We start from the raw sequence: 22,974 nt of genomic DNA on the forward strand, positions 1-22,974 counted from the left end.
TCGCTTTTTGGATCTCTTAAATCTTTTCATAAGACCTGGAAACCTTTTTTAGATTACATCAAAGGATTACTCTGTTCTCTTGACCTCAGCGCTAATACACAATAATTAACTTTTATTAGAAAGAGGGAAAATTGATTTTTGAGAGAGGAATGTTTATTTATTTTTATGTATTTGTTTATTTTTATTTGTTTATTTAATATATTATTTAGTCCCTTTTTTTCTTTCTCTTGACTTTATATTCAAATGTCTTTTGGCTGGGAGGGTTTTGAGTAAGTTTATATTGAGACGATCTGTAATTTCTTATTTTTCACTGAATACATTATGTATGGTCTTAAAATACCAATAAAAAATAAATAAATAAATCATTATATCAACTCTCAGAATTTGAGAAAGTGGCGGTGTGTGGTTCATAAGGTTTTAATACAGTATTAGGGAGGTTAAAAGGTTCGTCTCAGGTCACTGAGACAAGTGAGAGAGCGACTGTGATTTATTGGCACGACCTGTGGAGTTTTTCGGGGACAGAGACTACACAGTGCAAGATCCCACAATGAGAGCACATTAATCTTTAAGGCCATTTTGTTTGTGTATGTGTGCGCGCATTAATGTTTCAGCGCTCGCCGTCTATCTGGACCGGGTTGTTATAGTGTGTACATAAAGTACGCAGATGCAGCAGGCATTTTAAGTTGGTCATTCTTTAGTGATCTCACTGTCTTTCCTTACTTTCATCAACTGCTTTGAATTGCCAACTTACAATTGATATAAAATCTACATTTTTGGTTTGATCCTCACTATGTCCATATTTATCCAGCAAGCTAAAGTGTTTGGTTTGAGGAAAATGTGAATACCAAATACTTTTGCCCCGATACCAATTTCCCTTTGCATATATATCTGTTTATCCAGCTGAGCTGTGATTCAAAAGATACATTAAAAGAATTTGGTGTAGAAACAATTTTCACTCTAAAAATGTGTTAGTAAATTTTAAAAATAACTAATTACAAAGAAATTGCAAATTACTGAAGTAGTATTTTCTTGTAAAACCTACTTCAATAATACATGCTCTATTTAAAAACTTTTAAAAAAATCCAAAATATTTGCACATGTATTGTAAATACTCTTAAAATGTTTTAAAGACAAACAAAATTTAGATAAATTAAGTATATATGCACTTTTTATATATATGCATTGAATCAGCATTTTATCCTGTTTGCTTGACTGTTATTTCAAGACATGACTGATTTTATTGAAGTCATTTGACAGGCAGTCATAAGAAGCACTATTGTCTAGAGGTGAGAGTCCAGTTGAGACTCTAAAATATTGAGTAGTGAGACAGCAAAGTAACCAAATACCAAACTATGTATATAGTATGTAAGAGAACGCTGTTAGTGTTTTGTGGTTATGTAAGAGGAATGCTAGGTATTATATGACTGTCATTTGAGTGGTGTCATTTCTGAAGTATGATATCGCAATATTTGTTGTCATAAAAATATAGTTTGGTGTATTTTTAGGTATGTGTGAACACAGTTTCCAAGCAAAGCAATTAAAGAGTTTGAAAATTTATTTTAGTATATAGTAATTTAAGCAAATGGTTGATTATGTGTACAGTCTAACAAGAAAACACAATCGGGACAAAATCTGGAAACAGAACTGTGGAAAACACTTTTTCTTTTGGAATGCTATGGATTGCAATTTACATAATATATTATGAACAATACATTTTAAATTAACATTAATAATTAAATATACTTAAAAACTCCTCAGCAGCTACAGTGGTCGCACCACAGTCCGGACTAGGCGCCTAATGATGTGTCCTTAATTTTATCTGCGTTTATCTCTAGAACTCGACACTATGCTGATAACCCCTGGTAAGACCAATTAGGAGATTGGGGAAAGAAAAATCACACAAAGCCGGCAATCGCCTTAATACCCTGGAGATACCCTCGGTCTCATATATACTTAACTGGTCAGGTGCAGAGTAAGGTCAAACAGGGTATGGAGAGAGACGTGGTTATAAACATTTAATGACCAGCCATTTTGTTCTAGTCTTGCACTGTTTAGACCGTTCAGGTCTCTCTAGTTCTGCGGCTGGAAAACGTTACTAGCAAGTTAAAGCTGGGTAAGACTGATTACATCTACAACAAGCAGAAAGTGAAAGAAACTGACCCCTATAACCCGAGCGTGGCACGATTTGTACTTTCACACAATCCTGATTACTGCGGTAACTTTAGTATGCAGACTAGACGATATTTGAGGTGATTGCAGGTTTAATCAAAGAAAGGTGACACTTACTAATTTGGGGATTATGGTTACTTACGAGTCGTCGGGATTTACACCGGAAAACAGACTTCATTTCATGCAACTTAAAACTATCAGCCTTGTAATTGCTGTAACTTTTTTTCTTTTTTATTGTTTGGTTTGTGGTTGTGCTTTGCAATGCCAAAAGTCATGGGCTCAATTGCCACACTCTCAGAAAAAAAAGCATACTGTCACAGTGGCGGTACCCTTTAAAAAAGTACTAATATGTGCACTTTAGAATACTAATATATACCATTTAGGATAAATAAGATACAAAAATGTACTGTCCCAGTGACAGCTTTGCACCTTTTTTCTAAGAGCGCAGGGATAGTGTGTATATTTTTAATATACTAGATAAAACTGCATTGCAAGTGCCTTAACTATAAAAGTATACTTTTTCTTGGACATGTGTTTTGTTGTATTTGAGAAAATTTGTTTGGTGCTGAATTAAACATCCAGGTTATTACTTACATTCACATTTATGAATTTGCTATCCAAAGCAACTTCTATTGCACTACGGGTTCACTTTTTATCAATGCATGCATTTCCGGAGAAACCCACAAGCTTGGCATCGGCAGCAGTGCCATGAGCCATTGTTTAAACTGCAATATTACGTATTAAAGGGATAGTTCACCCAAAAATGAAAAATACCCCATGATTAATCACCCTCAAGCCATGCTAGGTGTATGTGACTTTCTTCTTTCATACGAATACAATTGGAGTTATATTAAAAAATTTCCTGGCTCTTACAAGATTTATAATGGCAGTGAATGGGTGTTATTTTTTTAAGTCTAAAAAAAAAGTCCATCCATTATAAAAAGTGCTCCATATGGCCCCAGGGGGTTAATAAAGGGGTTCTGAAGAGATCTGAGCATTTGTGTAAAGAAATACCCATATTTTATACTTTATAAAGCATAATCTCTATGTGTAAGAAAAATGGATATTTTTCTTACACAAACACATCAATTTGCTTCAAAAGGCCTTTATTAACCCACTATATGGAGCCTTTATTAATGTGGAGCACTTTTTATGATGGATGGATGCACTTTATTGGACTTCAAAAAATCAATAGTCATTCACTGCCATTATAAAGCTGGGAAGAGTCGAGCCATTTTTAATATAACTCTGATTGTATTCATCTGAAAGAGTAAATCAAGGGGTAATTGTCATTTTTGGGTGAATTATCCCTTTATGGATTTACATCGTTAGAGTGGCAATAATTTACAGCAAAAAAGTGACCAGTCATCGTTCACTTTCATTGGTGCTCAAACAGAGGTCAGCTTCATGCAAATGAGCAGAAAAATAAACTAGTGAAAAAAAAACCCTGCCTTGTACAACTGGATGCCATATTCTTAAAACCAGCAGCAGGCCAACTTTTAATGCTGACCTCTAGTGATTTTATCACTGTAAGTGTGAATGGGGCATTAGTTACCACTTATCAATGACATGGAGAACTCTATGTGTACTTATAATTCTACATGTCAGAGATAAGTTTACTGTGATGTATGGCCAAGTGTGTATACAGTATGTTTAGAGGTGAGATGACCTTATATGTGAAGTGTGATCTTTACTGCAGGAGCTCTCTACTGAATTCAGATTAATGTAATGTAAATGGAATTTTTATATTTCTAACGGTCATATAATGAGATTTGATCTTTAAATATTTGAATTACTGTACAATATATGTGAATGTATTTTAATTAACTTACATACAACAAACATAATGTATGCCTATATGGATTCCAAAGTAGGAAAGAAGCTCTGTTACTTATTTCACATGCAAAGAGGGCATTTACAGAGACGTCTTAAAAGCACAGCAAAAAACAGTTTAAAACAATTTTGTGGAAAAAAAAAAATTGACAGTATACTACAAAATATTGTGTAAACCACTAATATGTAGTGTAATTCTTAGTATATGTAATTCTTCTGAGATAACACAATCTAACATTGACAAAAGGAGACAAAAGTTTGATTTCAGTATGGAGGATAGTTTCAGTTCATTGGTAATATACAGGGGAAAAAATCAGATGAGAGGAAGTGTTACTTCCACATCACTTGGCTGATCACCCTGTCACCTGGATACTGCCCACTATTCATATTCAATGAGTAATCACACAGTAAATAACTTACTCACTCAGACATCACTACTTTCAGTAGTTCTTTGACTCATAATGCTTATAATCAAAATGACTTGACAAAAAGGGTCATCATCATAAAACCTGTTTACAGAAAATTTGATCACCAAGTAGGTGGTCTAAAAAAAATCACCAAGTATGTGGCCTAAAGCCTAACAACAGTTAGTATTAACAAATAAAAGTTTACCACAACATGTTTGTTATTGTATTATAGCACTTATATATTATAGTATTATGCAAACTGCATAAAAAAAAAAAACTAACAAACAGCAATGCCAGTTAAGTCCGAATCAGTTTAAATCATTCTGTCAAATCACTTACTAAACAAATTCAAAGTGGTTACTGAATCAACACTTGATTCACTTATGAACTGCAATTTATCATTATTTTCAGTGATGTCCATCTTAAAATTAAAGCAGAAGTTCACTTCTGGAATTAAAATTTCCTTTTAATTTACTCACTCTCATGTCATCCAAGTTCATGTTTTTCTTTCTTCAGTCGCAAAGAAATTAAGTTTTTTGGGGAAAACATTCCAGGATTTTTCTCCATATAGTGGAGTTTAATGGGGATTAGGGGGTTAAAGGTCCAAACTGCAGTTTCAATGCAGCTGCAAAGGGCTCTACATGATCCCAGCCATGGAATAAGGCTCTTACTTAGCAAAATGATCGGTCATTTTCTTTAAAAATTGGATATTTATTTATATGCTTTTTTATCACAAATGCTTGTCTTGCACTAGCTCTGCGATGAGTCACGCGTGCATTATTACATAATGCGTGAGGTCGAGCTAGTGCAAGACGAGCATTTGTGGTTAAAAAGTATCTAAATTTGTATTGTTTTGGAAAATGACAGATCGTTTCACTAGATAAGACCTTTATTTCTTCACTGAAATCACGTAGAGCTTTTTGAAGCGGCATTGAAACTGCAATTTGGACCTTTGGCCACCATTGAAGTCCACTATATGGAGAAAAATCCTGGAATGTTTTCCTCAAAAACCTTAAATTCTTTTTGACTAAAGAAAGAAAGATGTGATTTTGGATGACATGGGGGCGAGTAAATTATCAGGAAATTTTCATTCTGGAAGTGAACTAATCCTTTAAGCAAGGTTTGTGTACAAAGCTTTGTAAAATCGTTTTAAGATAGGCCTACCAATACGCATTTTCTGTAATAAAAGACATTTAACAGTTTGCATCTGTAATTATAAGCAAACTACTTTTAATCAATACAAGGGTTTTTGTTTGGTTCTTTAACAATACACCGTCTTTCACTACTAGCGTCACCTACAGTTCAGTCATAAGCTCCGATTTAAATTGAAGTGTACTGGATTTAATATGATGCCCTGTAGAGTACAACGTGTTTCAAGACAGCCCACAAATGCGTCAGTATTCGCACGGATTCTCAGGCAAAGCTCAAAGTCATTTTGAAATATGAAAAGTAAATAAAGTTGAGCCACACCCATTCTACTTCAATTAGCATACAAAATATACACCTTTTCATATACACTACCGTGGGGTCAGTAAGACTTGTAATAGTCTTTAAAGAAGTCTCTTATGCTCATCAAGGCTGCATTTATTTGATTAAAAATATAGAAAAAAAAACAGTAATATTGCAAAATGTTTTTACAATATAAAATAATGTTTTTTATTTTAACATACTTTAAAATAGAATTTATTCCTGTGATGAAAAGCTGAATTTTTATCAGCTGTTACTCCAGTCTTAAGTGTCACATGATCCTTCAGAAATCATTCTAATATGTGGATTTATTATTAGAATGATCAATGTTGGATAATATCAACAGTTGTGCTGCCAAATATTTTTTGGAACCTGTGATTTTTTTTTTTCAGGATTCTTTCATGAATAACAAGTTTAAAAAGTACAGTGTTTATTCAAAATATAAATATTTTATAACAATGTAAATTATTTATTATTAACTTTTAATAAACTTTTAATTATTAACTTAATACATCCTTGGTGAATAAAAGTATTAATTTCTTAAAAAAAAAAAAAAAAAGAAAGAAAGAAAAATGTACTGACCCCAAACTTTTGAACGGTAGTGTATATTTTATTTTATTTATTTTATTTTAATATTCGAGATATGCTACATATGTCGTAATATTACTGGTAGCTTATTCTGAAATCTTGAGAAATACGTTAACTCCTTCAGACGAGGTTGATCACCCAGTCACGATCTAGATTGCTGTAAAATTATCTGACATGACCTGTGTTAAGTGTTGAATGTGCAGGTTCTCTTTTCCTCTCATCTCAGTTGAGCTGTAAAACAGGTAATGAATGTTACTCATCCCATGAGGGATTTCCCCTGTTGCTTTACGTCTGTCCCTCTGACTCTCTATTACCCAGCTTTGTTACACCCTCTTCATTCATTATTTACATGATGTTTTGGTCTTACTCAATAATTCAAAATGGTCACATGATGGACTAATAACTGGAGTAAAGTTCAGAATAAAATAAATATTATTATATTACTATGAAGACACTCTCATGGTTGAGTGATCTGAAGTAAGATCACATTTTATGCATGTGAAGAGATTTATCATTTTAAAAATTAAAAATGCATGACTAAAACATAAAATAAATGGGAAATGCGCTTTCCTTTATGCATTCATGTTAATTTTATCCTTAATTACCCATATAATTTTACAGCTACACACAAACACAGTCTTCAAAGATTTTGAATAATATTTAGCGTTTATGTTTAGTGTTAATGTTTGCATCATTAAAGTGTATCAAAGAAACAGATTCAGTCTATACAGTAGCATGTTTAGCTTAAAAAGACTACTTCATTACAGATGAGTTTAAAGAAAAACACCAGTAAGCATGTGTATTTTTAGAAGCAAAATGCAGCAAACATTAATCATCTGTCTAAGAACATATGTGTGTTTGGAAGGTGAGCGTCCTGCCAGCTGTGCATTGTTAACCATGAAGGAGATACTTTATCTTCTTTATGTCCCCACAAGTCCTTGCCTGGACACTGAAACCTTCAAATCACAAATGCACTGTGTGCAGAATAATGAGAAAAAATGTGCTTTTCTGTTTGCATTCACACTCCATTTAGTTTGAGGGGACCATTCCTCACTTGAAGGCCAAAATGACAAGAGTTTTCACGTTCTTCCTTCAAATAGATTGTCATATTAAAAAAAAAAAAAAAAATGCTTATTTTATATTATATCTGTTTGTTTCAATAAGGGACATTTCAAAGGAAATAAAGTTCTAAAAATAAAAGCACTCTACAAGAAATGAAAGCACAGCACATTAGTCATTAGTCATTAGTCATGAATCAAAATCACACCTTTGCAAATAATATGAAAAGAGGAACTTCCTTATACAGTGTTGTTGGTTATGCATGGTGCATTTCCCACGAACAACACTTGAAAGCCAGACCTGACTTGCTGATTGATTACAGTGTCGCAATCACTGTGCCTGTGAGTAACAAGCCATCTTGCCCTAAATTATGTGTATGAGGTAAGACATATTTCCAAAACTGAAAGGCTTTGAATGTGCGTGCAGTAATGCAGGCGTCAGTAAAAACAAGGTGAAAAGTCAATCATCTGTCTTCCAGGAAACTGTCTATATGATTTTAGTAAAGCAGCAGCCAAGGTCTTCCCCCACACATCCTTCAGATGACCTCTAGTGGCCATAATATTGAACTGTTTAGTGTAAATGGACCACAGAGAAAATACACCAGAGATGCATTACATAATTCATCTTACATATATGAAAATAGATGTATATGTGTATGCAGAAAAATAAATCAAGACAGAATGGCACTGTATCTTTACAGGATATGGCATATGTAAGCCATACAGGAAGTACTGTATATGATATGCTATGAAAAACAGTATCTGTCATCATTTTACTATATACCGCTGTAATGTACACCTACACTGTCTGTATTGATACTGTATACAAAGTAAAAGCAATCACCTTGATACTCTCGTCATCATCGAGATCTGTGCACTCCCACAGCATGTTTTGAAGTTTGAAGAAAGTGTCTGCTAAGGATGTAAATGTAATTTAAAAGTGGTTGTTTTTGCAGTTATGTATTTGTGCATTATTGTATTTGCATAAATGCACTCAGATGGCTACTGTGAATGCAGTAAATATGAATAATTAGTACCTAACTATATACATTTCTATAATAATAAAACCAGGTAAATAGTGAAAGTAAAGAGATCTAATGTCCTTTTTTGGTTAAAAGCAGCCCTAACATAACAAAAGAACTCAGCTGACAAACTGGTTTGACTTTAAATGGATTTCCCCTGCCTCATTTTAATGCAAAAACATATGACAATGTATTGAGGTTAGTAACATTTATAGTCAAGTGACGTGTCCTACAGCATTAGTCCAAATTGTTACTGATGGATAAATATTTTTAAATCTCCTATATCTTTAAATATTGCCAATGTATGACATCTTTATTTTGCTGATTTTGTCTGCATTCCTTAATATGAATTACTCATTACAAAAAGCAAAAATATCATTCCCTGAACACTTCTTTATTTTGCAACACCTGAATTTTTGCACAGCTTGTCTTGACTTAATTTCATTTTCATTACGCATCAGACTTTCCATGTCTTAACTTTTACCTCTGCAAAATTTAAAGCACGGGAATTTCTTGGTCTCATAAACAGTTTGCTGTACATGTCATCCATCAGAGACTACAGTAAAATGTTTACTGGCTACAGAATGATGCAATTTCTTCTTCGTGTCACATACATTTAAGCCAAACTCATGACTTGGGAAAGACAAATGAATAATTTTTACTGCACGACTCGGTTTTAACTACTTCTATTCAAATTACCTGGGAATTAGTTTCATTTTAAATTATTTTCTGGAGCCATTTCCTTATTTGTTTTAACATGAAGAGCAAACGACGGCGAAACCGTAAACATCACCTGACAAGCCTTTTCCCGGACTACCTGGATGACGTCAACCCCAGTTGCAGCGCCTCCTGATAGGTGCTTCTTTAAAACAAATGGGCGTCTTTAACGTTGCCTACACGTCCAAGGTTCCTCAAAGACTTTGCATAAACAGTCGGTCGCGACTGGATAGTAGACTGGGATCGAGGAATGCGAGAAACAGTAAGACAAAATCAATGGTTTACTTGAAAATTTCAATACATTCAAGTAAAGTTCGTCTTGTGATGTCTTGAGTTTGTGTTTTCGCTGCTAGGCTGAATAGATGCGTGCAGTTACCATGGTCGACCCTTCTTAAAGGAATAGTTTCCGTAAAAATTCAAATTCCTCTTCTTTATGTTATGTGGAGAAAATCACTTAAATCGGTATAATTTTATATTCTTCCGAGGAACACAAAAGTGGATTTGATACGAAATTAATGGTGACTTTCCGCCTACAGTACAATGTAGCGATTAATCGAATGACTTTTGTCTGATTTTTAGCATTGGATGAGTAGCTTGTCAGCAGATTATTTACTTTTTCTGTTTTCTGTTTTAATTAGTCAATAATATATTCAAACAGTTTGTAAAATAAGTGTTATTTTGCAGTTCTGGGATATTGCGTGTTTATATCAGCGCTAGAGATTAAAAAAAACGTATTTGTCAACCACTAATAGAAATGTTGATGTATTTTTTTGCAGTATGACAGCATGGCGTCTATTCCGTATGAGCAGAATACACAGCGCGCCCCTCAGCTGCTGTCAGTGGGAGAAAAGGATACCAAACGGCTGCTGGAGGTGTATGTGAAGCGAAGTCTCAGCCTTAACGATGGAACTCAAAGTCCGTTGAGACATGAGCAAAGAGCACGTAAATGGGTCCCAGTCACAGAGCGGAAGACGAGAGATCGCAAACATTCCAGCGATACATCTCTGAACTTGACTTCGCAAGCGTCCTTCTCAGATGAGGACATAAGTTACCAGCCCGTCGTTGAACCACAACCGGACAAAAAAGAAACGGCGTCTGAGAAGAAACCCAAAATGTGGAGAGTTAAAGGGAGTCTACGTCGCAACGATGGCTCGAATGTGTCTCAAAAGTCCAATAGCAAACCCAAGAAGTGGTTGCTACGTTTGGATAAGGGCAAGGAGGAAGGTGGGCAAAGCAGTGATGCTTTGCCCCATGAAACGAGTGTGTTTGCTGATGGAGATGTGCTAGAAAATGTGGAAACTTCTACAGTGGAAAAGAAGGACAAAGAAGGCAAGAAGACAAAGAAACCCACTGTGTGGAAGAGTTTCTTGAACTGGTTTTCCAAAGGAAACAGTGAAAAGGAACAAGACCATCAGAGAACCAAAGAACAGCTACCTCTTTCCCAATCCTCAACACCCGAGATCTCTTGTTTGCCTTTAGCTGATCCCTTATCAAAAGGCGATATCAACCTGCGGCGTTCGAAATCTTCGAAAAAGAAAACGTTTCACAGGAGATCATTAAAATGGAGGCGAAGTGGAGATATGTCTAATGAAAAATGTATGTATCTCAGATTTTCTCCACGTATGTGCAACTTTATTAAGTATGCATTTGAAAAAATGTTGAAAAAAGGTTTGATTTTTTTTTCAGCTGTTGAGATTGTGGAATCCACTACCTCATACTATGAGAAAATGTCAGAGGAACTGGAGAAAATTGTGCATGAGGTGAAAGACAGTCCAGCCGATGACAATGCCACTTATCAACGAACAGACCAGAATGGTGTAAATGGTGGGTGTTATTATAATAGACTATTTGAATGATGCAAAACAGTTGGGTTACATATTACATAGACAGAACGCCACAAACCAGTACAGGTTTCGGCTAGTTGTGTCTCACTTTCTGAATTACTCAAGACAGCAGAACAGGGATGAGTGTAAAAGGAAAGTTCACTACAAAAATGAAAATGATTTTATCATGTACTCACCGCCATCTTGTTACAAACACTTCCTTTGGTGAAACATAAAAGAAGATATTTTGAAAAAAGTCTCTATTCCAATACTGATTGATTACTGACATTCTTCAAAATATCTTCTTTTGTGTTCTACCAGAGATACAAGTTTGAAACGACTGAATTTGATGTATTTTTTTAATTGTTCAGTGAAATCACTTAAGCAATAAAGCTTATGCAAATTTAAAGCATTTACTAATTATTTAAAGAAATTCTACAATTATTTGCTCATTCTCATGTTGTTCCATGTTGTTTTTTTTCTGTGGAACACAAAGGAGAACAATTCATAGTGACCATGAAAGACAAAAATTATTTGTATTTACTAATTATTTAAAGAAATTCTATAATTCTATAGAAATTCTATAAATATTTGCTCATACCCATGTTGTTCCAAAGCCTATGCTGTTTTTTTTTCTGTGGAATACAAAGGAGAACAATTCATAATGACCCTGAAAGACAAAAAATTATTTGTATTTACTAATTATTTAAAGAAAATCTATAATTCTATAGAAATTCTAAAACTATCTGCTCATGTTGTTCCAAAACCATATGCTGTTATTTTTTTCTGTGGAACACAAAGGAGAACAATTCATTGTGACCATGAAAGACAAAAATTGTTTTCATTTACTGATTATTTAAAGAAATTCTATAGAAATTCTATAATTATTTGCTCATTCTCATGTTGTTCCAAAAACATATGCTGTTAATTTTTCTGTGGAACACAAATGAGAGCAATTCATAGTGATCATGAAAGACAAAAATTATTTGTATTTACTAATTATTTAAAGAAATTCTATAATGCTGTAGAAATTCTATAATTATTTGCTCTTACTGATGTTGTTCCAAAGCCTACACTGTTATTTGTTCTATGGAACACAAAGGAGAACAATTGATAGTGACCACGGAAGACAAAAATACTTTTAGTTTACTAATTATTTAAAGAAATTCTGTAATTCTACAGAAATTCTATAATTACTTGTGTTCTATAGTTACTTATGTTGTTCCAAAACCACATGCTGTTATTTTTTCTGTGGAACACAAAGGAGAACAATTCATAGTGACCATGAAAGTTGTGATTTTCTTGTTGCTTTTTTTATAACATTTGCTATTTTTTCTTATATTTCTCCAATTAGTCTCACAAAAAGAGATTATCGAGAGAATCATAGAACTCATAAAACATGAAGGAGACATAATACAAGACAAGGTAAGTGTGCATCTTTTCTTTTGAAATTTTATTAGTATTGCAGATGTATTGCCAAGTATTGCCATTCCTTGCAATGTGTAATTTAAAGGACCAATTTTCTTTTGATTACTAATGTTTTCTGATCTCCTTCCCCACCCAGCTGAAAAAGAACAACACCGTGACCACTTATCTGGACGGAATCACCTATGGACTCTTCCAGCAAATGGCTGATCAATATGTGCAGTCAGAAGTTCCCAACAAGAAAACCCAGCTGCCTGTTGTGGCACCGGAACTGGTGAAGTTCGCCTTCACTCTGGACTTCACAGCCAGAGTGGCTAATTTGCACCGCCAAGCCACAGGCCAAATCATGGGCTTCGGGAACCAGTATCTCCAAGATCGCTTCACTCACATGAGCGACAGCCATCCGCATTTCTTTGACTTTAATGCAGAGGATCGGAGAAAACAGAACTCTGAGCAAGAATTTATAAGCTTGTAGAAGCTCGAGCTTCTAGCTGACATAGTTTTACTGCGTGATTTACCTTTGAAATGTAGCAACAAAACAAACCATAATGAAGGATTTTTATAAGATTTGTTCAAAACACACGTAGTTAAAAAACCCTGAATGAAGTAAGAGAAATATGAATGTTAATTTAATGTTAACAAATTATTATGTATTTGCACAACTGCATTCATTTTTTTATTTACATCATTCATTTTTATATCTATATATTGTAATTCAAATTTATAAGCTTTACTTACTAGGCATATATATATATATATTACATATGTTGTAACTGTATATGCAGGCATATACATACTGAAATATTAAATATATTTAATTGTTGTCTATTTAATTTATTTTATTTTAAAATGAAGTTAAAATTATGCAATTTTTTTATTTAAAAATATTTATTGTTACTTTAAATATTTATATAAAATATATGAATGACAAAAAAATCTATATTATTATAGCCATATAGTCATATGTGACCCTGGACCACAAAATCACTCATTTTTTTAAACTGAGATTTATTTTGTACAGTTTGTTGTTTTGATATATTCAGTCTGTCCAAATCAAACTTGATAATGCATTTATTAGATTATAACAGTGTTACATACAGAAAACAGAATATCACTGTGGCACATTATTACATTTTTACTAAACATTTAGTAATTCTGTCATTATGTGCTTGTCATTTTCTTTTTTCGTTTTTATTATTTCTATGTAGCTTTTGTTTTAGTAATTTTAGTACTTATTTTCAGTTCATTCCCAAAGCAACATTTCTCGTTTTTATTTCTTTTGCAATAAATTTGCAATATAATACAGTCATTCAGTCTTCCTCTTGTACATCCATGTAAGAAATAAAAGGAGAAGATAGATTCTCATCTACTTCTGTGTTTAGTAATAAACTTCCCTCACAATCTGGTGTGTCCTTCTGAAACTGTCGTGGTTCAGGATGGCTGTCCATTTCTAACTCTAAGTTGAGCTGCAGGAGAAAGGCAGAAGATAGTGGCTCTGCATCTGTCAGTATGTTATCTGACTTCTTGCAGAAGCCACCGGATCCGGTCAGCTGGAAGCAGAAGAGAGATCGTTGTCTAGACCAGAGAGGCTGAGTCTGGCTCCTGCACTCCGGCTGGTTATTTGATGTTGAAGTGGAGAGACGGCGTGGCAGAAAACGCAAAGCAAGAGAAAGTAAAGGAAAAGAGGAACAGGGAAGGAAAGCAAAAGGAAGAGATGCGAAACAGGACCAGGGTGCAAGAAACAGAGCAAGTGTGGGGAGCAAAGCTGGAACTTGCAAAAGCAGGGATCTGAAAAAATTCAGGAACATCTAATAATGGCAATAAGGTTAAAATCTACAATCTAAATATGCATTCACATATTTAAAAAATTCAAAAATTCAGAAAAAATGTCACATAATGGAAGTTAAATGGGTCGCCAGTGTCATTTCGTGTTGATTAGGTCAATCATGTAGGTAAAACTTTGTTCTACTAGTTTTACCTGTTCGACAGAAGTCCTCTTAAGTGCGCAAAGACTAATCGCAGATGTGCGATCACTTCCTGTTTGAATTCCTTGCATGTGTTCAGAACCTTGTGGGGAATTTTCTTCACCCAGTACAGAAATCTGTTTGGTGTCCAAACACATGGAAAAAACATAGGTGCTTACATATTTTGTCTTTGTATCTCATGTACTGATAAGACAGAAATGAGAGACATGAGCAACAGATTTAGGCTAAAGATCTGACCTATAGATGAATGAGATGACAGCTGTAGCAGGCAGAGTGTACGGCAGTAGGGTGTAAGATATGAGACGACACGGCAGGATGTTGTTATGAAAAGTCCAGATGCCAAACTGCTCAGCTAAGTTGCAAAGCAAAGCTAAAGAGAGAGATTTGTGCATTTTTACACGTATAGTACAGTGCAAACATGAAAGCAATGTGTCAAAGTATAATTATAATAATTATTATATTACTGTTTAATTACTGTGCATCAGACTGGATGTAGTACAGCTGCCCCAAAAAGGATTCATACAGTTAAGTCACACTTTAGTGTTCAATATTATTTTAATAAATAATATCAAACCAAGTGTAATCTGCAAACAAATGCTGCTATATAGCTTTTCTCAAAAATAATGATTCTGGGGCATCTTTGCAATGACTTTGCAATGAAAGGCTGCATTCTAGATCAAAATATACAATAAAATCTGTAAAATTATAAAACATTATTACATTTTAAAATGCCAGTTTTCTATGTTGATATACTTTAAAATGTAATTTATTCCTGTGATGCAAAAGCTGAATTTTCAGCATCATTACTCCAGTCTAATAGAGTGACATGATCCTTCAGAAATCATTCGAATATGCTGATTGGCTGTTCTACTGCTGTGATACTGCGTTTTGACTTCATTAAGTACTTTTCAAGCCTATATATCACTAGACAGTGTTTGTCATACTTATTTCACAAGTCATGAACAACTTGTACCGTGGAAACATTTGCCCGGCATGATCCTTCTGTAGAGCAGGTGGGATATAAGGGGCGTAATGAGGGTAAAAGTGATGGAGGGCTGCCCGCTGGCCCTCATAAAGCTCAGATGCAAGGTTTTCCTAACCCCAGAATCACCAGTGAATACTGAGAGTGTCATTAACTAAAGTCAGAAGTGCACTAAATCTGGATTGATTATGTATATTGGGCTACTCACCTCTTTGTATCCATGTTGGCAGGCTGATGTACAGTAACTGCTCCAGTGAGTTCAGGTTCCAGGGTAGATCCTCAAGCCCATGATAGTACTCCTCCGGTAACTCTGTATCTGTTTTTATCTCTTCAGAAGGCTCTACTTTGTCCCACCTTTTCTCTTCTTCTTCATTTATCTCATTTTGTCTGACCTCTTGTTTTCTATTCATCTTCAGTTCCTGAGGATTGTGTTAAGATCACTCCATGCCAGAAATATCATATCCAGGCCCAGACGCCAGATCCTGTCAGAAAATACCTGTTTTGTCTGGTAACAGAACACTAGTCAGCAAAGTAGTCTAATACCCAAATCCTGTTAACAACAAGTCTTGTCTGGTACCCAAAACTAGTGTTTTTTTGTTTTGTTTTTTTGTTTTTTGTTTTTGTACCCAAAACTGTATTTTATACACTGTAAAAGAAAAACAAAAAACACAATTTCTTGAGTCAACTTAAAATAATTTGTTACCCTGGAGACTTCAAATGTTAAGTTCAGTAAACTCAAACAAGTTTAGTCAACTTAAGTTGTACTAAGTGAAAATGTAGATATTTGAGTTGACTAAACAAACAATTTGGTTTGTTAAACTTAAAAACTGGGCTTGTTACCCAGCTGCCTTAAAATTTTAAAATGAATGAACTCAAATATCTAAGTTGTCACTTAGTACAACTTAACATTTCAAGTTGACTAAACTTTTTTGAGTTGACTGAACTTAAAATTTTAAGGCAGCTGGGTAACAAATTATTTTAAGTTGAATCAACAAATAGTTTTTTACAGTGTAGTCGTCTATCAGCCAAGAAGTCTACCGAGTAAAGCCAGTGAAGAGCAGAAGCAGATGAAGTGATGATGATAAAAACGGAGCAGTTTATTGAATAGTCTTAGTTGCATATTTTTCAATGCTCAGACTTCGTCTGACCACAAATCCAACAAGTGTTTTTACAACAACGTCCAATGATGTTAAAAACCTTGAAATAGCTGGAGTTTATGTCATTGTAGCAAGCATGTTGTCTTTTATAAGGACTGACAAAATAAAATATTCAAATCTTAAAGGGACAGCTCACCCAAAAATAAAAATTGTAATTATTGTGCAGGGCCGTGGGCAGAGCTAAAGAGTCAGGAATACGCGCAGCTTTTGCGTAGCGGTCCTCTGCAAACTGTGACATCGACATACACTACCTGTCAAAAGTTTTTGAACAGTAAGATTTTTTTAAGAAATCTTTTGTGCTCACCAAGCCTGCATTTATTTGATCCGAAGTACAGCAAAGACAGTAACATTTTTAAATATTTTTACTATTTAAAATAACTGTTTCCTATTTGAATATATTTTCAAATATTTTATATTTTCAAATATTCGGATCAGCCAAATTTTCAACATCATTACTCAACCTTCAGAAATCATTCTAATATGCTGATTTGCTATTTAAGTAACATTTTATTATTATTAATTATTAATTTTTTTCTTCTAGATGAATAAAAAGATCCAAAGATCAGCATGTATCTAAAATAAAAAACAAAGATCAGATCCAGCAATATATAGGTTATTCGAACCAGAATCCAATCGCGGCGACTTCCGTAACCTAAATGAAGCCATTTGATAGGTGTGCTCTTGCTCTGGTTGATGTGTGTACACACTTTTCTGGGAGAAGTGCCCATACATCCTTTATGATGTTATACAGGGCCATACTCCAAAAAACTTTCCAAAACTCATTTTTAGCATGAGAATCCAACTCTTTAACAGTAGTGTAAATAATGCATGAAATGGCATTAGACACCTATCTTAGGTTTCCCCACTTTATTAAAACCATAAACCCTGATTATTACATTACATACATTATGTTAACATGTATTTTACAGAACTATATGCCTAAATGTTTCTTTTAAATGGCACCTATTACAAGTGCAGACAGTAGTGCCCTCTAAAAAGTACAGCTGCTCTTCGTATTTCCTATACAACCACCACCAGTTAATCTCAGTTAACTTCAAAAAAGTTGAGAAAGTGAAAGTAAAGAAATTTACTTACATAATAGTTCATAACATCTTTCAAGTCTAGGGAGGGAGAAGAGAACAGCAGAAGCTCTACTGAAACCCTGATTTTCTCTGAGCAGTGAATTGTGCTCAAGCTTATTTTAGAGAGACGGTGACAGCGGCCAGTCAGCATGACAGGGCATTGCCAGTTTATGCTATTTTGCCACCTGCACCTATTTTTATACACCAGTGATGATTGATGGCTGTAATAATGCAACTGACTTCTGCCCAACACATGCTCAAAGGCTTTTGCCAGGCACTCATTGTGATTTTCAAACCTTCTGTAAGCAACATGTTTTCTTATTTTAGAAAAGTCACCTTCCTCCAAAGGCTGATTTAATATTTATTCTCTTATCCCAGTTTAATGTGCAGAGACAGCTTTAAATGATCATGGTTTGCTTATTTATGACATGACAATTAGCTCAACAAGTGGAGTAGGAAATTTGAAACATTTTTTTACCAAAGAATTTTCAAAAAGCATTATTGAAGACCAGTTTCATAAAGTAAAACAATTCAAAGTAATTCTGACTATGATTTTTTTCTTAATTGTGAATTCTGTTGCAGAATGCCTTCATATTTCACAACTGTGGATTTACAGTTGTTTACAACGTGACTTTATTTTTTTAAACGTTACCAGTTGTCCCATAACATTTTGCACCTTCAAGAGATTACAAAAAATACAACCATGAACCGTATATGCCTAAAGACAAGGCAGAGTTGACCTATTAAAAAAAATATTCAAATTTACCAGTTTGCAGACAAATAACCAAAAGGCAGCTTTAAACACAAACGTTTTTCTTTTTTATTGTATTTTTACAGGTACAAAAGAAAGATTAATCAAAGAGGCCAAAGCCCATGTCTTCATCAGACTCCTCGGATTCTTCTTTCTTCTCTTCCTTTTTCTCTTCCGCTGAAAAGTAAACATGCACAAAGCTTCCTGGTTATTTCTGACCTCAACCACAAAGTATTTTATCAGTGAACCAGATCAGCCTCTCTGTAATTAAAGTTTGGACTGTTGCAATTCAGCAAGAGGGAAAAAGGCAGGAATGTTACGATCCGATCAGATCCATTACAAACCAATTAGTGTGTAATGGAAGACGTTCATCTACTACTGAAAAACAGATCATTCACACAAGGAAACAGATATACAAATTGTACAAGGAAGTGCAGTGTTATTTTTTTATCGTTAAGATACTAATATAGTTTTATTAGTTTTTATTTTTATGATTTGTTTTTATTCTAGTTAAAATTTAATTAATTAATTAATAATTAAGTTTTGATTTGGTTTTAGTATTAGTTATTTTACGTCAGGTTAAGTACATTAAAGGAGAAGTCCACTTCCAAAACAAAGATTCACATATAATGTACTCACCCCCTTGTCATGTCTTTCTTTCTTCAGTCATAAAGAAATTATGTTTTTTGAGGAAAAAAATTTTCTTCATATAATAGACTGATATGGTGCCCCGATTTTGAACTTCCAAAATGCAGTTTAAATGCGGCTTCAAATGATCCCAAATGTGGTTGTACATGATCCCAGCCAAGGAAGAAGGGTCTTATGTAGTGTAACCATCGGTTATTTTCATAAAAATAATACAGTTTATATACTTCTTAATGCCAAACGCTCGTCTTGTCTTACTCTGCCTGGACTGTTTTTGTTCCGGTTCATGACAGTTAGGGTATGTCGAAAAACTCCCATCTCATGTTCTCCCTCAACTTCAAAATCATCCTACATCGCTGTTTTACCTTTTTTGTTAAGGGTGTTTGATCTTCTTTGCATGTTCACTTTGCAAACACTGGGTTGGTACTTTTGCAGCGATGTAGGATGATTTTGAAATGATTTTTGAAGTTGAGGGAGAAAATATGATTGGAGTTTTTCGACATACCCTAACTGTCTTGAGCCACAATACACAGAGTTCAACGAGAGCTTAGCAAGACGAGCGTTTGAGAATAAAAAGTATTTAAAATGTATTTTTTAAATGACAATAAGCAATCGTTTCACTAGACAAGAATCTTCTTTCTCGGCTGGGATTGTTTACAACCGCATTTGAGATTGTTTGAAGCCGCATTTAAACTGCATTTTGGAAGTTCAAACTCGGGGCACCATAGAAGTCCATTATATGAAGAAAAATGCTGAGATGTTTTCCTCAAAAAAATATGTCTTTACAACTAAGGAAAGAAAGACATGAACATCTTGGAGGACAAGGGGGTGAGTACATTATATGTGAATCTTTGTTTTGGAAGTGGATTTCTTCTTTAAGTTAATTAAACTACCCACCTGCAGGTGCTTCCCCAGCAGGAGCGGCCCCACCGCCACCAGCAGCAGCAGCTGAAACCGCCACTGCACCACCCGCTGGAACGGAGGCTAACTTAGAGAGGCCTGTGGAAAAATAAAAGTAAAACAACAAAGCAAGACTCATGAAATACTCATAACTCACATGATCTAAATATTATGTAGGTCAAACAGCAAATGCAATGCAGCCTTACCGGCATTCATGACTTCATTGATGTCTTTGCCATTCAGTTCACTGATGACCTGTTGAGTAACAACAAAAACAGCAGCATTGACTAATCTGGGGATTTAGTGAGCATTTATCTTACTGATTAAGAACAAGAAAATAAGGGCAACAGAGTTGCATGTGCAAAACCACCAGAACTGTATCGAATTCCTTATAATAACTAATAGTAGACTATACCCAAGAAATGTATTTAATGTGATAAGGGTTGCAAAACCCATTAAAAACACTTGTAATTATAAAACACTTGTTTAAAAAATTCAAACTAGGATCCACCTTGTTAAGACGCTCATCATCGGCCTCGATTCCAACACTACCCAGGATGTTCTTGATGTCCTTGGCGGATGGGTTGCTGTTGCCACCCAGAACAGCCAACAGGTAAGCGGCCACGTAACGCATTCTAGAAAAGAAGTTATAAATATTACTGGTTAATAGGCTCGTTCATAGCTATCTTCTATTCATATGATCTAAAAAAGAATTCTCACCACATATATAAAAATAGATATATATAAAATATATAAACAAAAAAAGTATTAAATACATTTTAAACAATGTTTTTTAAAGAAGTCTCTTCTGCTCCCCAAAGCCTGCATTTATTTGATCCAAAGTACAACAAAAAAGTACAATTTTTAAATATTTGTACTATTTAAAATAACTGCTTTCTATTTTAATATGTAATTTATTCCTGTGATCAAAGCTAAACTTTTAGCATCATTACTCCAGTCTTCAGTGTCAAGTGATTCTTCTGAAATAATTTAAAATGCTAATTTGCTGTTCAAGATTTGCTGCTTGTTTGTTTTTTTTTTTTTTTTTTTTTTTTTAGCAGCAAAATCAGAATATTAGAAAGATTTCTTAAGGATCATGTGACTGGAGTAATGATGCTAAAAATTCAGCTTTGAAATCACAGGAATAAATTACATTTTAAAATATATTCAAATAGAAAACTGTTATTTTAAATAACACAAATATTTCAAAATTTTACTGTTTTTGCTGTACTTTGTATTAAATAAATGCAGGCATGGTGAGCAGAAGAGGCTTCTTTAAAAACTAAAAAATCTTACTGATTAAAAACTTTCGACTGATAGTGCATTTTTTTTTTTATATTTATATTATAATATAACAAAAGCATCTCCAATGCCTAAAAAAAATGTCAAGACGCTCTAAATTAGATCTCACTTACTACATACTATATTTTTGGAAAAAAGGTATTAAATTACACAGAAAAAAACATATATTTTAACCTAAGATATTTAATAAATTATAAAAATCATCTGTACTGTAACAGAGATGGAAAGTAACCCTCAATGCCAGATGTGTCTGGGACTAAACTTCATAAAGTGAAGTGTCATTCAGCTGAATAACGTTAGGTTTATCAAGCGTTTAATACATGCTTTGTTTAGGGTTAGAGGCTTTTACATTTAAAAACGTAATTCAAATAAACAGAACATTTTTAGCCCTTCACGACGTATTATTAATTATAATTACATTCTGCCATATTTCTATTCTGGAGCGCAAGGAAACAAAATGGAGTAACGTTATGGCTGTATCACTTGACAAGCGTGTGCTTACAGAAGGGGAAATACAGTTGAGTTTTAATTCCAAATACTACTTAAACATACTTTAACACCTTCAACATATAAACGATACGTGAAAGTAAGATTTACTGATAAAATGTTTATAAAAACGTACTTTAAGTCTGCGAAAGACACGAAACGTCGGTCACGCTGCAATTCCGGAAAAGAGAGGACGAGTAGAGGGAAATAGCTGAAGAATGTCGCAGTATGCGATGATCTGATTGGCTGCATGGTGCGCGCTGTCAAAATGGCGAACGTTGATTGGCTACTATTTTTTCCTCGTTTATGGCGTCCTGTCAAATGAGTGTGACAGCCATGGTAAAGAGCAATATTTGTTGATTTTAGGCATTTTTACGTTTTTTTTTTTTTCACAACGTCACCCATGTATGCCATCATCATATTGTGGTTTTACCACATTTCTATTTTAAATGTATATTTTTTAATCTAAATCCCCTCCAATTTTGCTATCGTCCACACATTAAACAACACCTCATATAGTCAGTAAAGAGATGTTAAAATATTGTATGAACAATAGCCTTAAAAGCCTTAAAAAGTAGTTGAATTATTGTTATTTGTCGTTTCGGTGCCATTTAATCAGTGTTGGGAAGGTTACTTTAGAAATGTAATAGGTTACAGATTACAAGTTACTTGATTTATAATGTAATAAGTAGTGTAACTTTTTGATTACTTTTTAAAGTAAATGTTAACTTTTGAAACATTTAAACCAGGCAGAGTTAACCTTACAGTAGCACTCAACACTGATTACTGTCAGACTTTCAAAATCCTTTATCACTTGAATTAAGATTATAATAAGTAAGGGATAATATACATTCAGACTTTGCAATAACAACTGGCTGAATGGACATTACCTCACTTATTACACAGCTGCTTGATAGATTATTTAGTTGTTTCGTGGCAAAATTATTAGACACCAAACACTGATCTGAGTTGAAATATTTGAAATATATAACGCAAAGCTCCAATGAAGAAATCAGTTGCTAGCAAACGGCAAGTTCAAACTAGATATTTTAGGGATACAGTGCAGTCATACCAGTTTTCTTACACAACATTTCACCACATGAATAATTAAGTAGTAGCACTAGTGTGTTAGTTATCTTATAATCCATTACAATGTACAAAAAAAAAAAGAAAAA

General features: G+C 34.0%; 3 protein-coding genes across 4 annotated transcripts; 1 reads left to right on the plus strand and 2 right to left on the minus strand.

The window, feature by feature from the left end:
• Positions 1–9,403: 9,403 nt before the first annotated feature.
• Positions 9,404–13,309, plus strand: LOC127167157 (uncharacterized). The gene is made up of 5 exons (XM_051113009.1): positions 9,404–9,523; positions 10,038–10,857; positions 10,948–11,085; positions 12,439–12,509; positions 12,649–13,309. Exons 1-5 carry the CDS (start codon positions 9,512–9,514, stop codon positions 12,982–12,984), a joined length of 1,377 nt encoding a protein of 458 aa, XP_050968966.1. The 5' UTR covers positions 9,404–9,511; the 3' UTR covers positions 12,985–13,309.
• A 328-nt stretch (positions 13,310–13,637) lies between these two features.
• Positions 13,638–18,361, minus strand: LOC127167158 (uncharacterized). Of its 2 annotated transcripts, none has more exons than XM_051113012.1 (5): positions 17,729–18,361; positions 15,685–15,958; positions 14,732–14,864; positions 14,488–14,610; positions 13,638–14,297 (listed from the first exon to the last, which is right to left on the minus strand). In XM_051113012.1, exons 2-5 carry the CDS (start codon positions 15,884–15,886, stop codon positions 13,820–13,822), a joined length of 936 nt encoding a protein of 311 aa, XP_050968969.1. In that variant the 5' UTR covers positions 15,887–15,958; positions 17,729–18,361; the 3' UTR covers positions 13,638–13,819. The 2 variants fall into 2 exon arrangements, with proteins under 2 accessions (XP_050968969.1, XP_050968967.1); XM_051113010.1 differs by having other exon boundaries at positions 13,640–14,297; positions 15,685–15,981.
• Positions 18,362–18,511: 150 nt separating this feature from the next.
• Positions 18,512–22,041, minus strand: rplp2 (ribosomal protein, large P2). The gene is made up of 5 exons (XM_051113013.1): positions 21,936–22,041; positions 20,523–20,646; positions 20,218–20,266; positions 20,009–20,110; positions 18,512–18,643 (listed from the first exon to the last, which is right to left on the minus strand). The coding sequence occupies exons 2-5, from the start codon at positions 20,643–20,645 to the stop codon at positions 18,567–18,569; spliced, it is 351 nt and encodes a 116-aa protein (XP_050968970.1). The 5' UTR covers position 20,646; positions 21,936–22,041; the 3' UTR covers positions 18,512–18,566.
• Between the last annotated feature and the right edge of the window lie 933 nt (positions 22,042–22,974).

Source organism: Labeo rohita, chromosome 6 (genome assembly GCF_022985175.1).
Source record: "Labeo rohita strain BAU-BD-2019 chromosome 6, IGBB_LRoh.1.0, whole genome shotgun sequence".
NCBI lineage: Eukaryota > Metazoa > Chordata > Actinopteri > Cypriniformes > Cyprinidae > Labeo > Labeo rohita.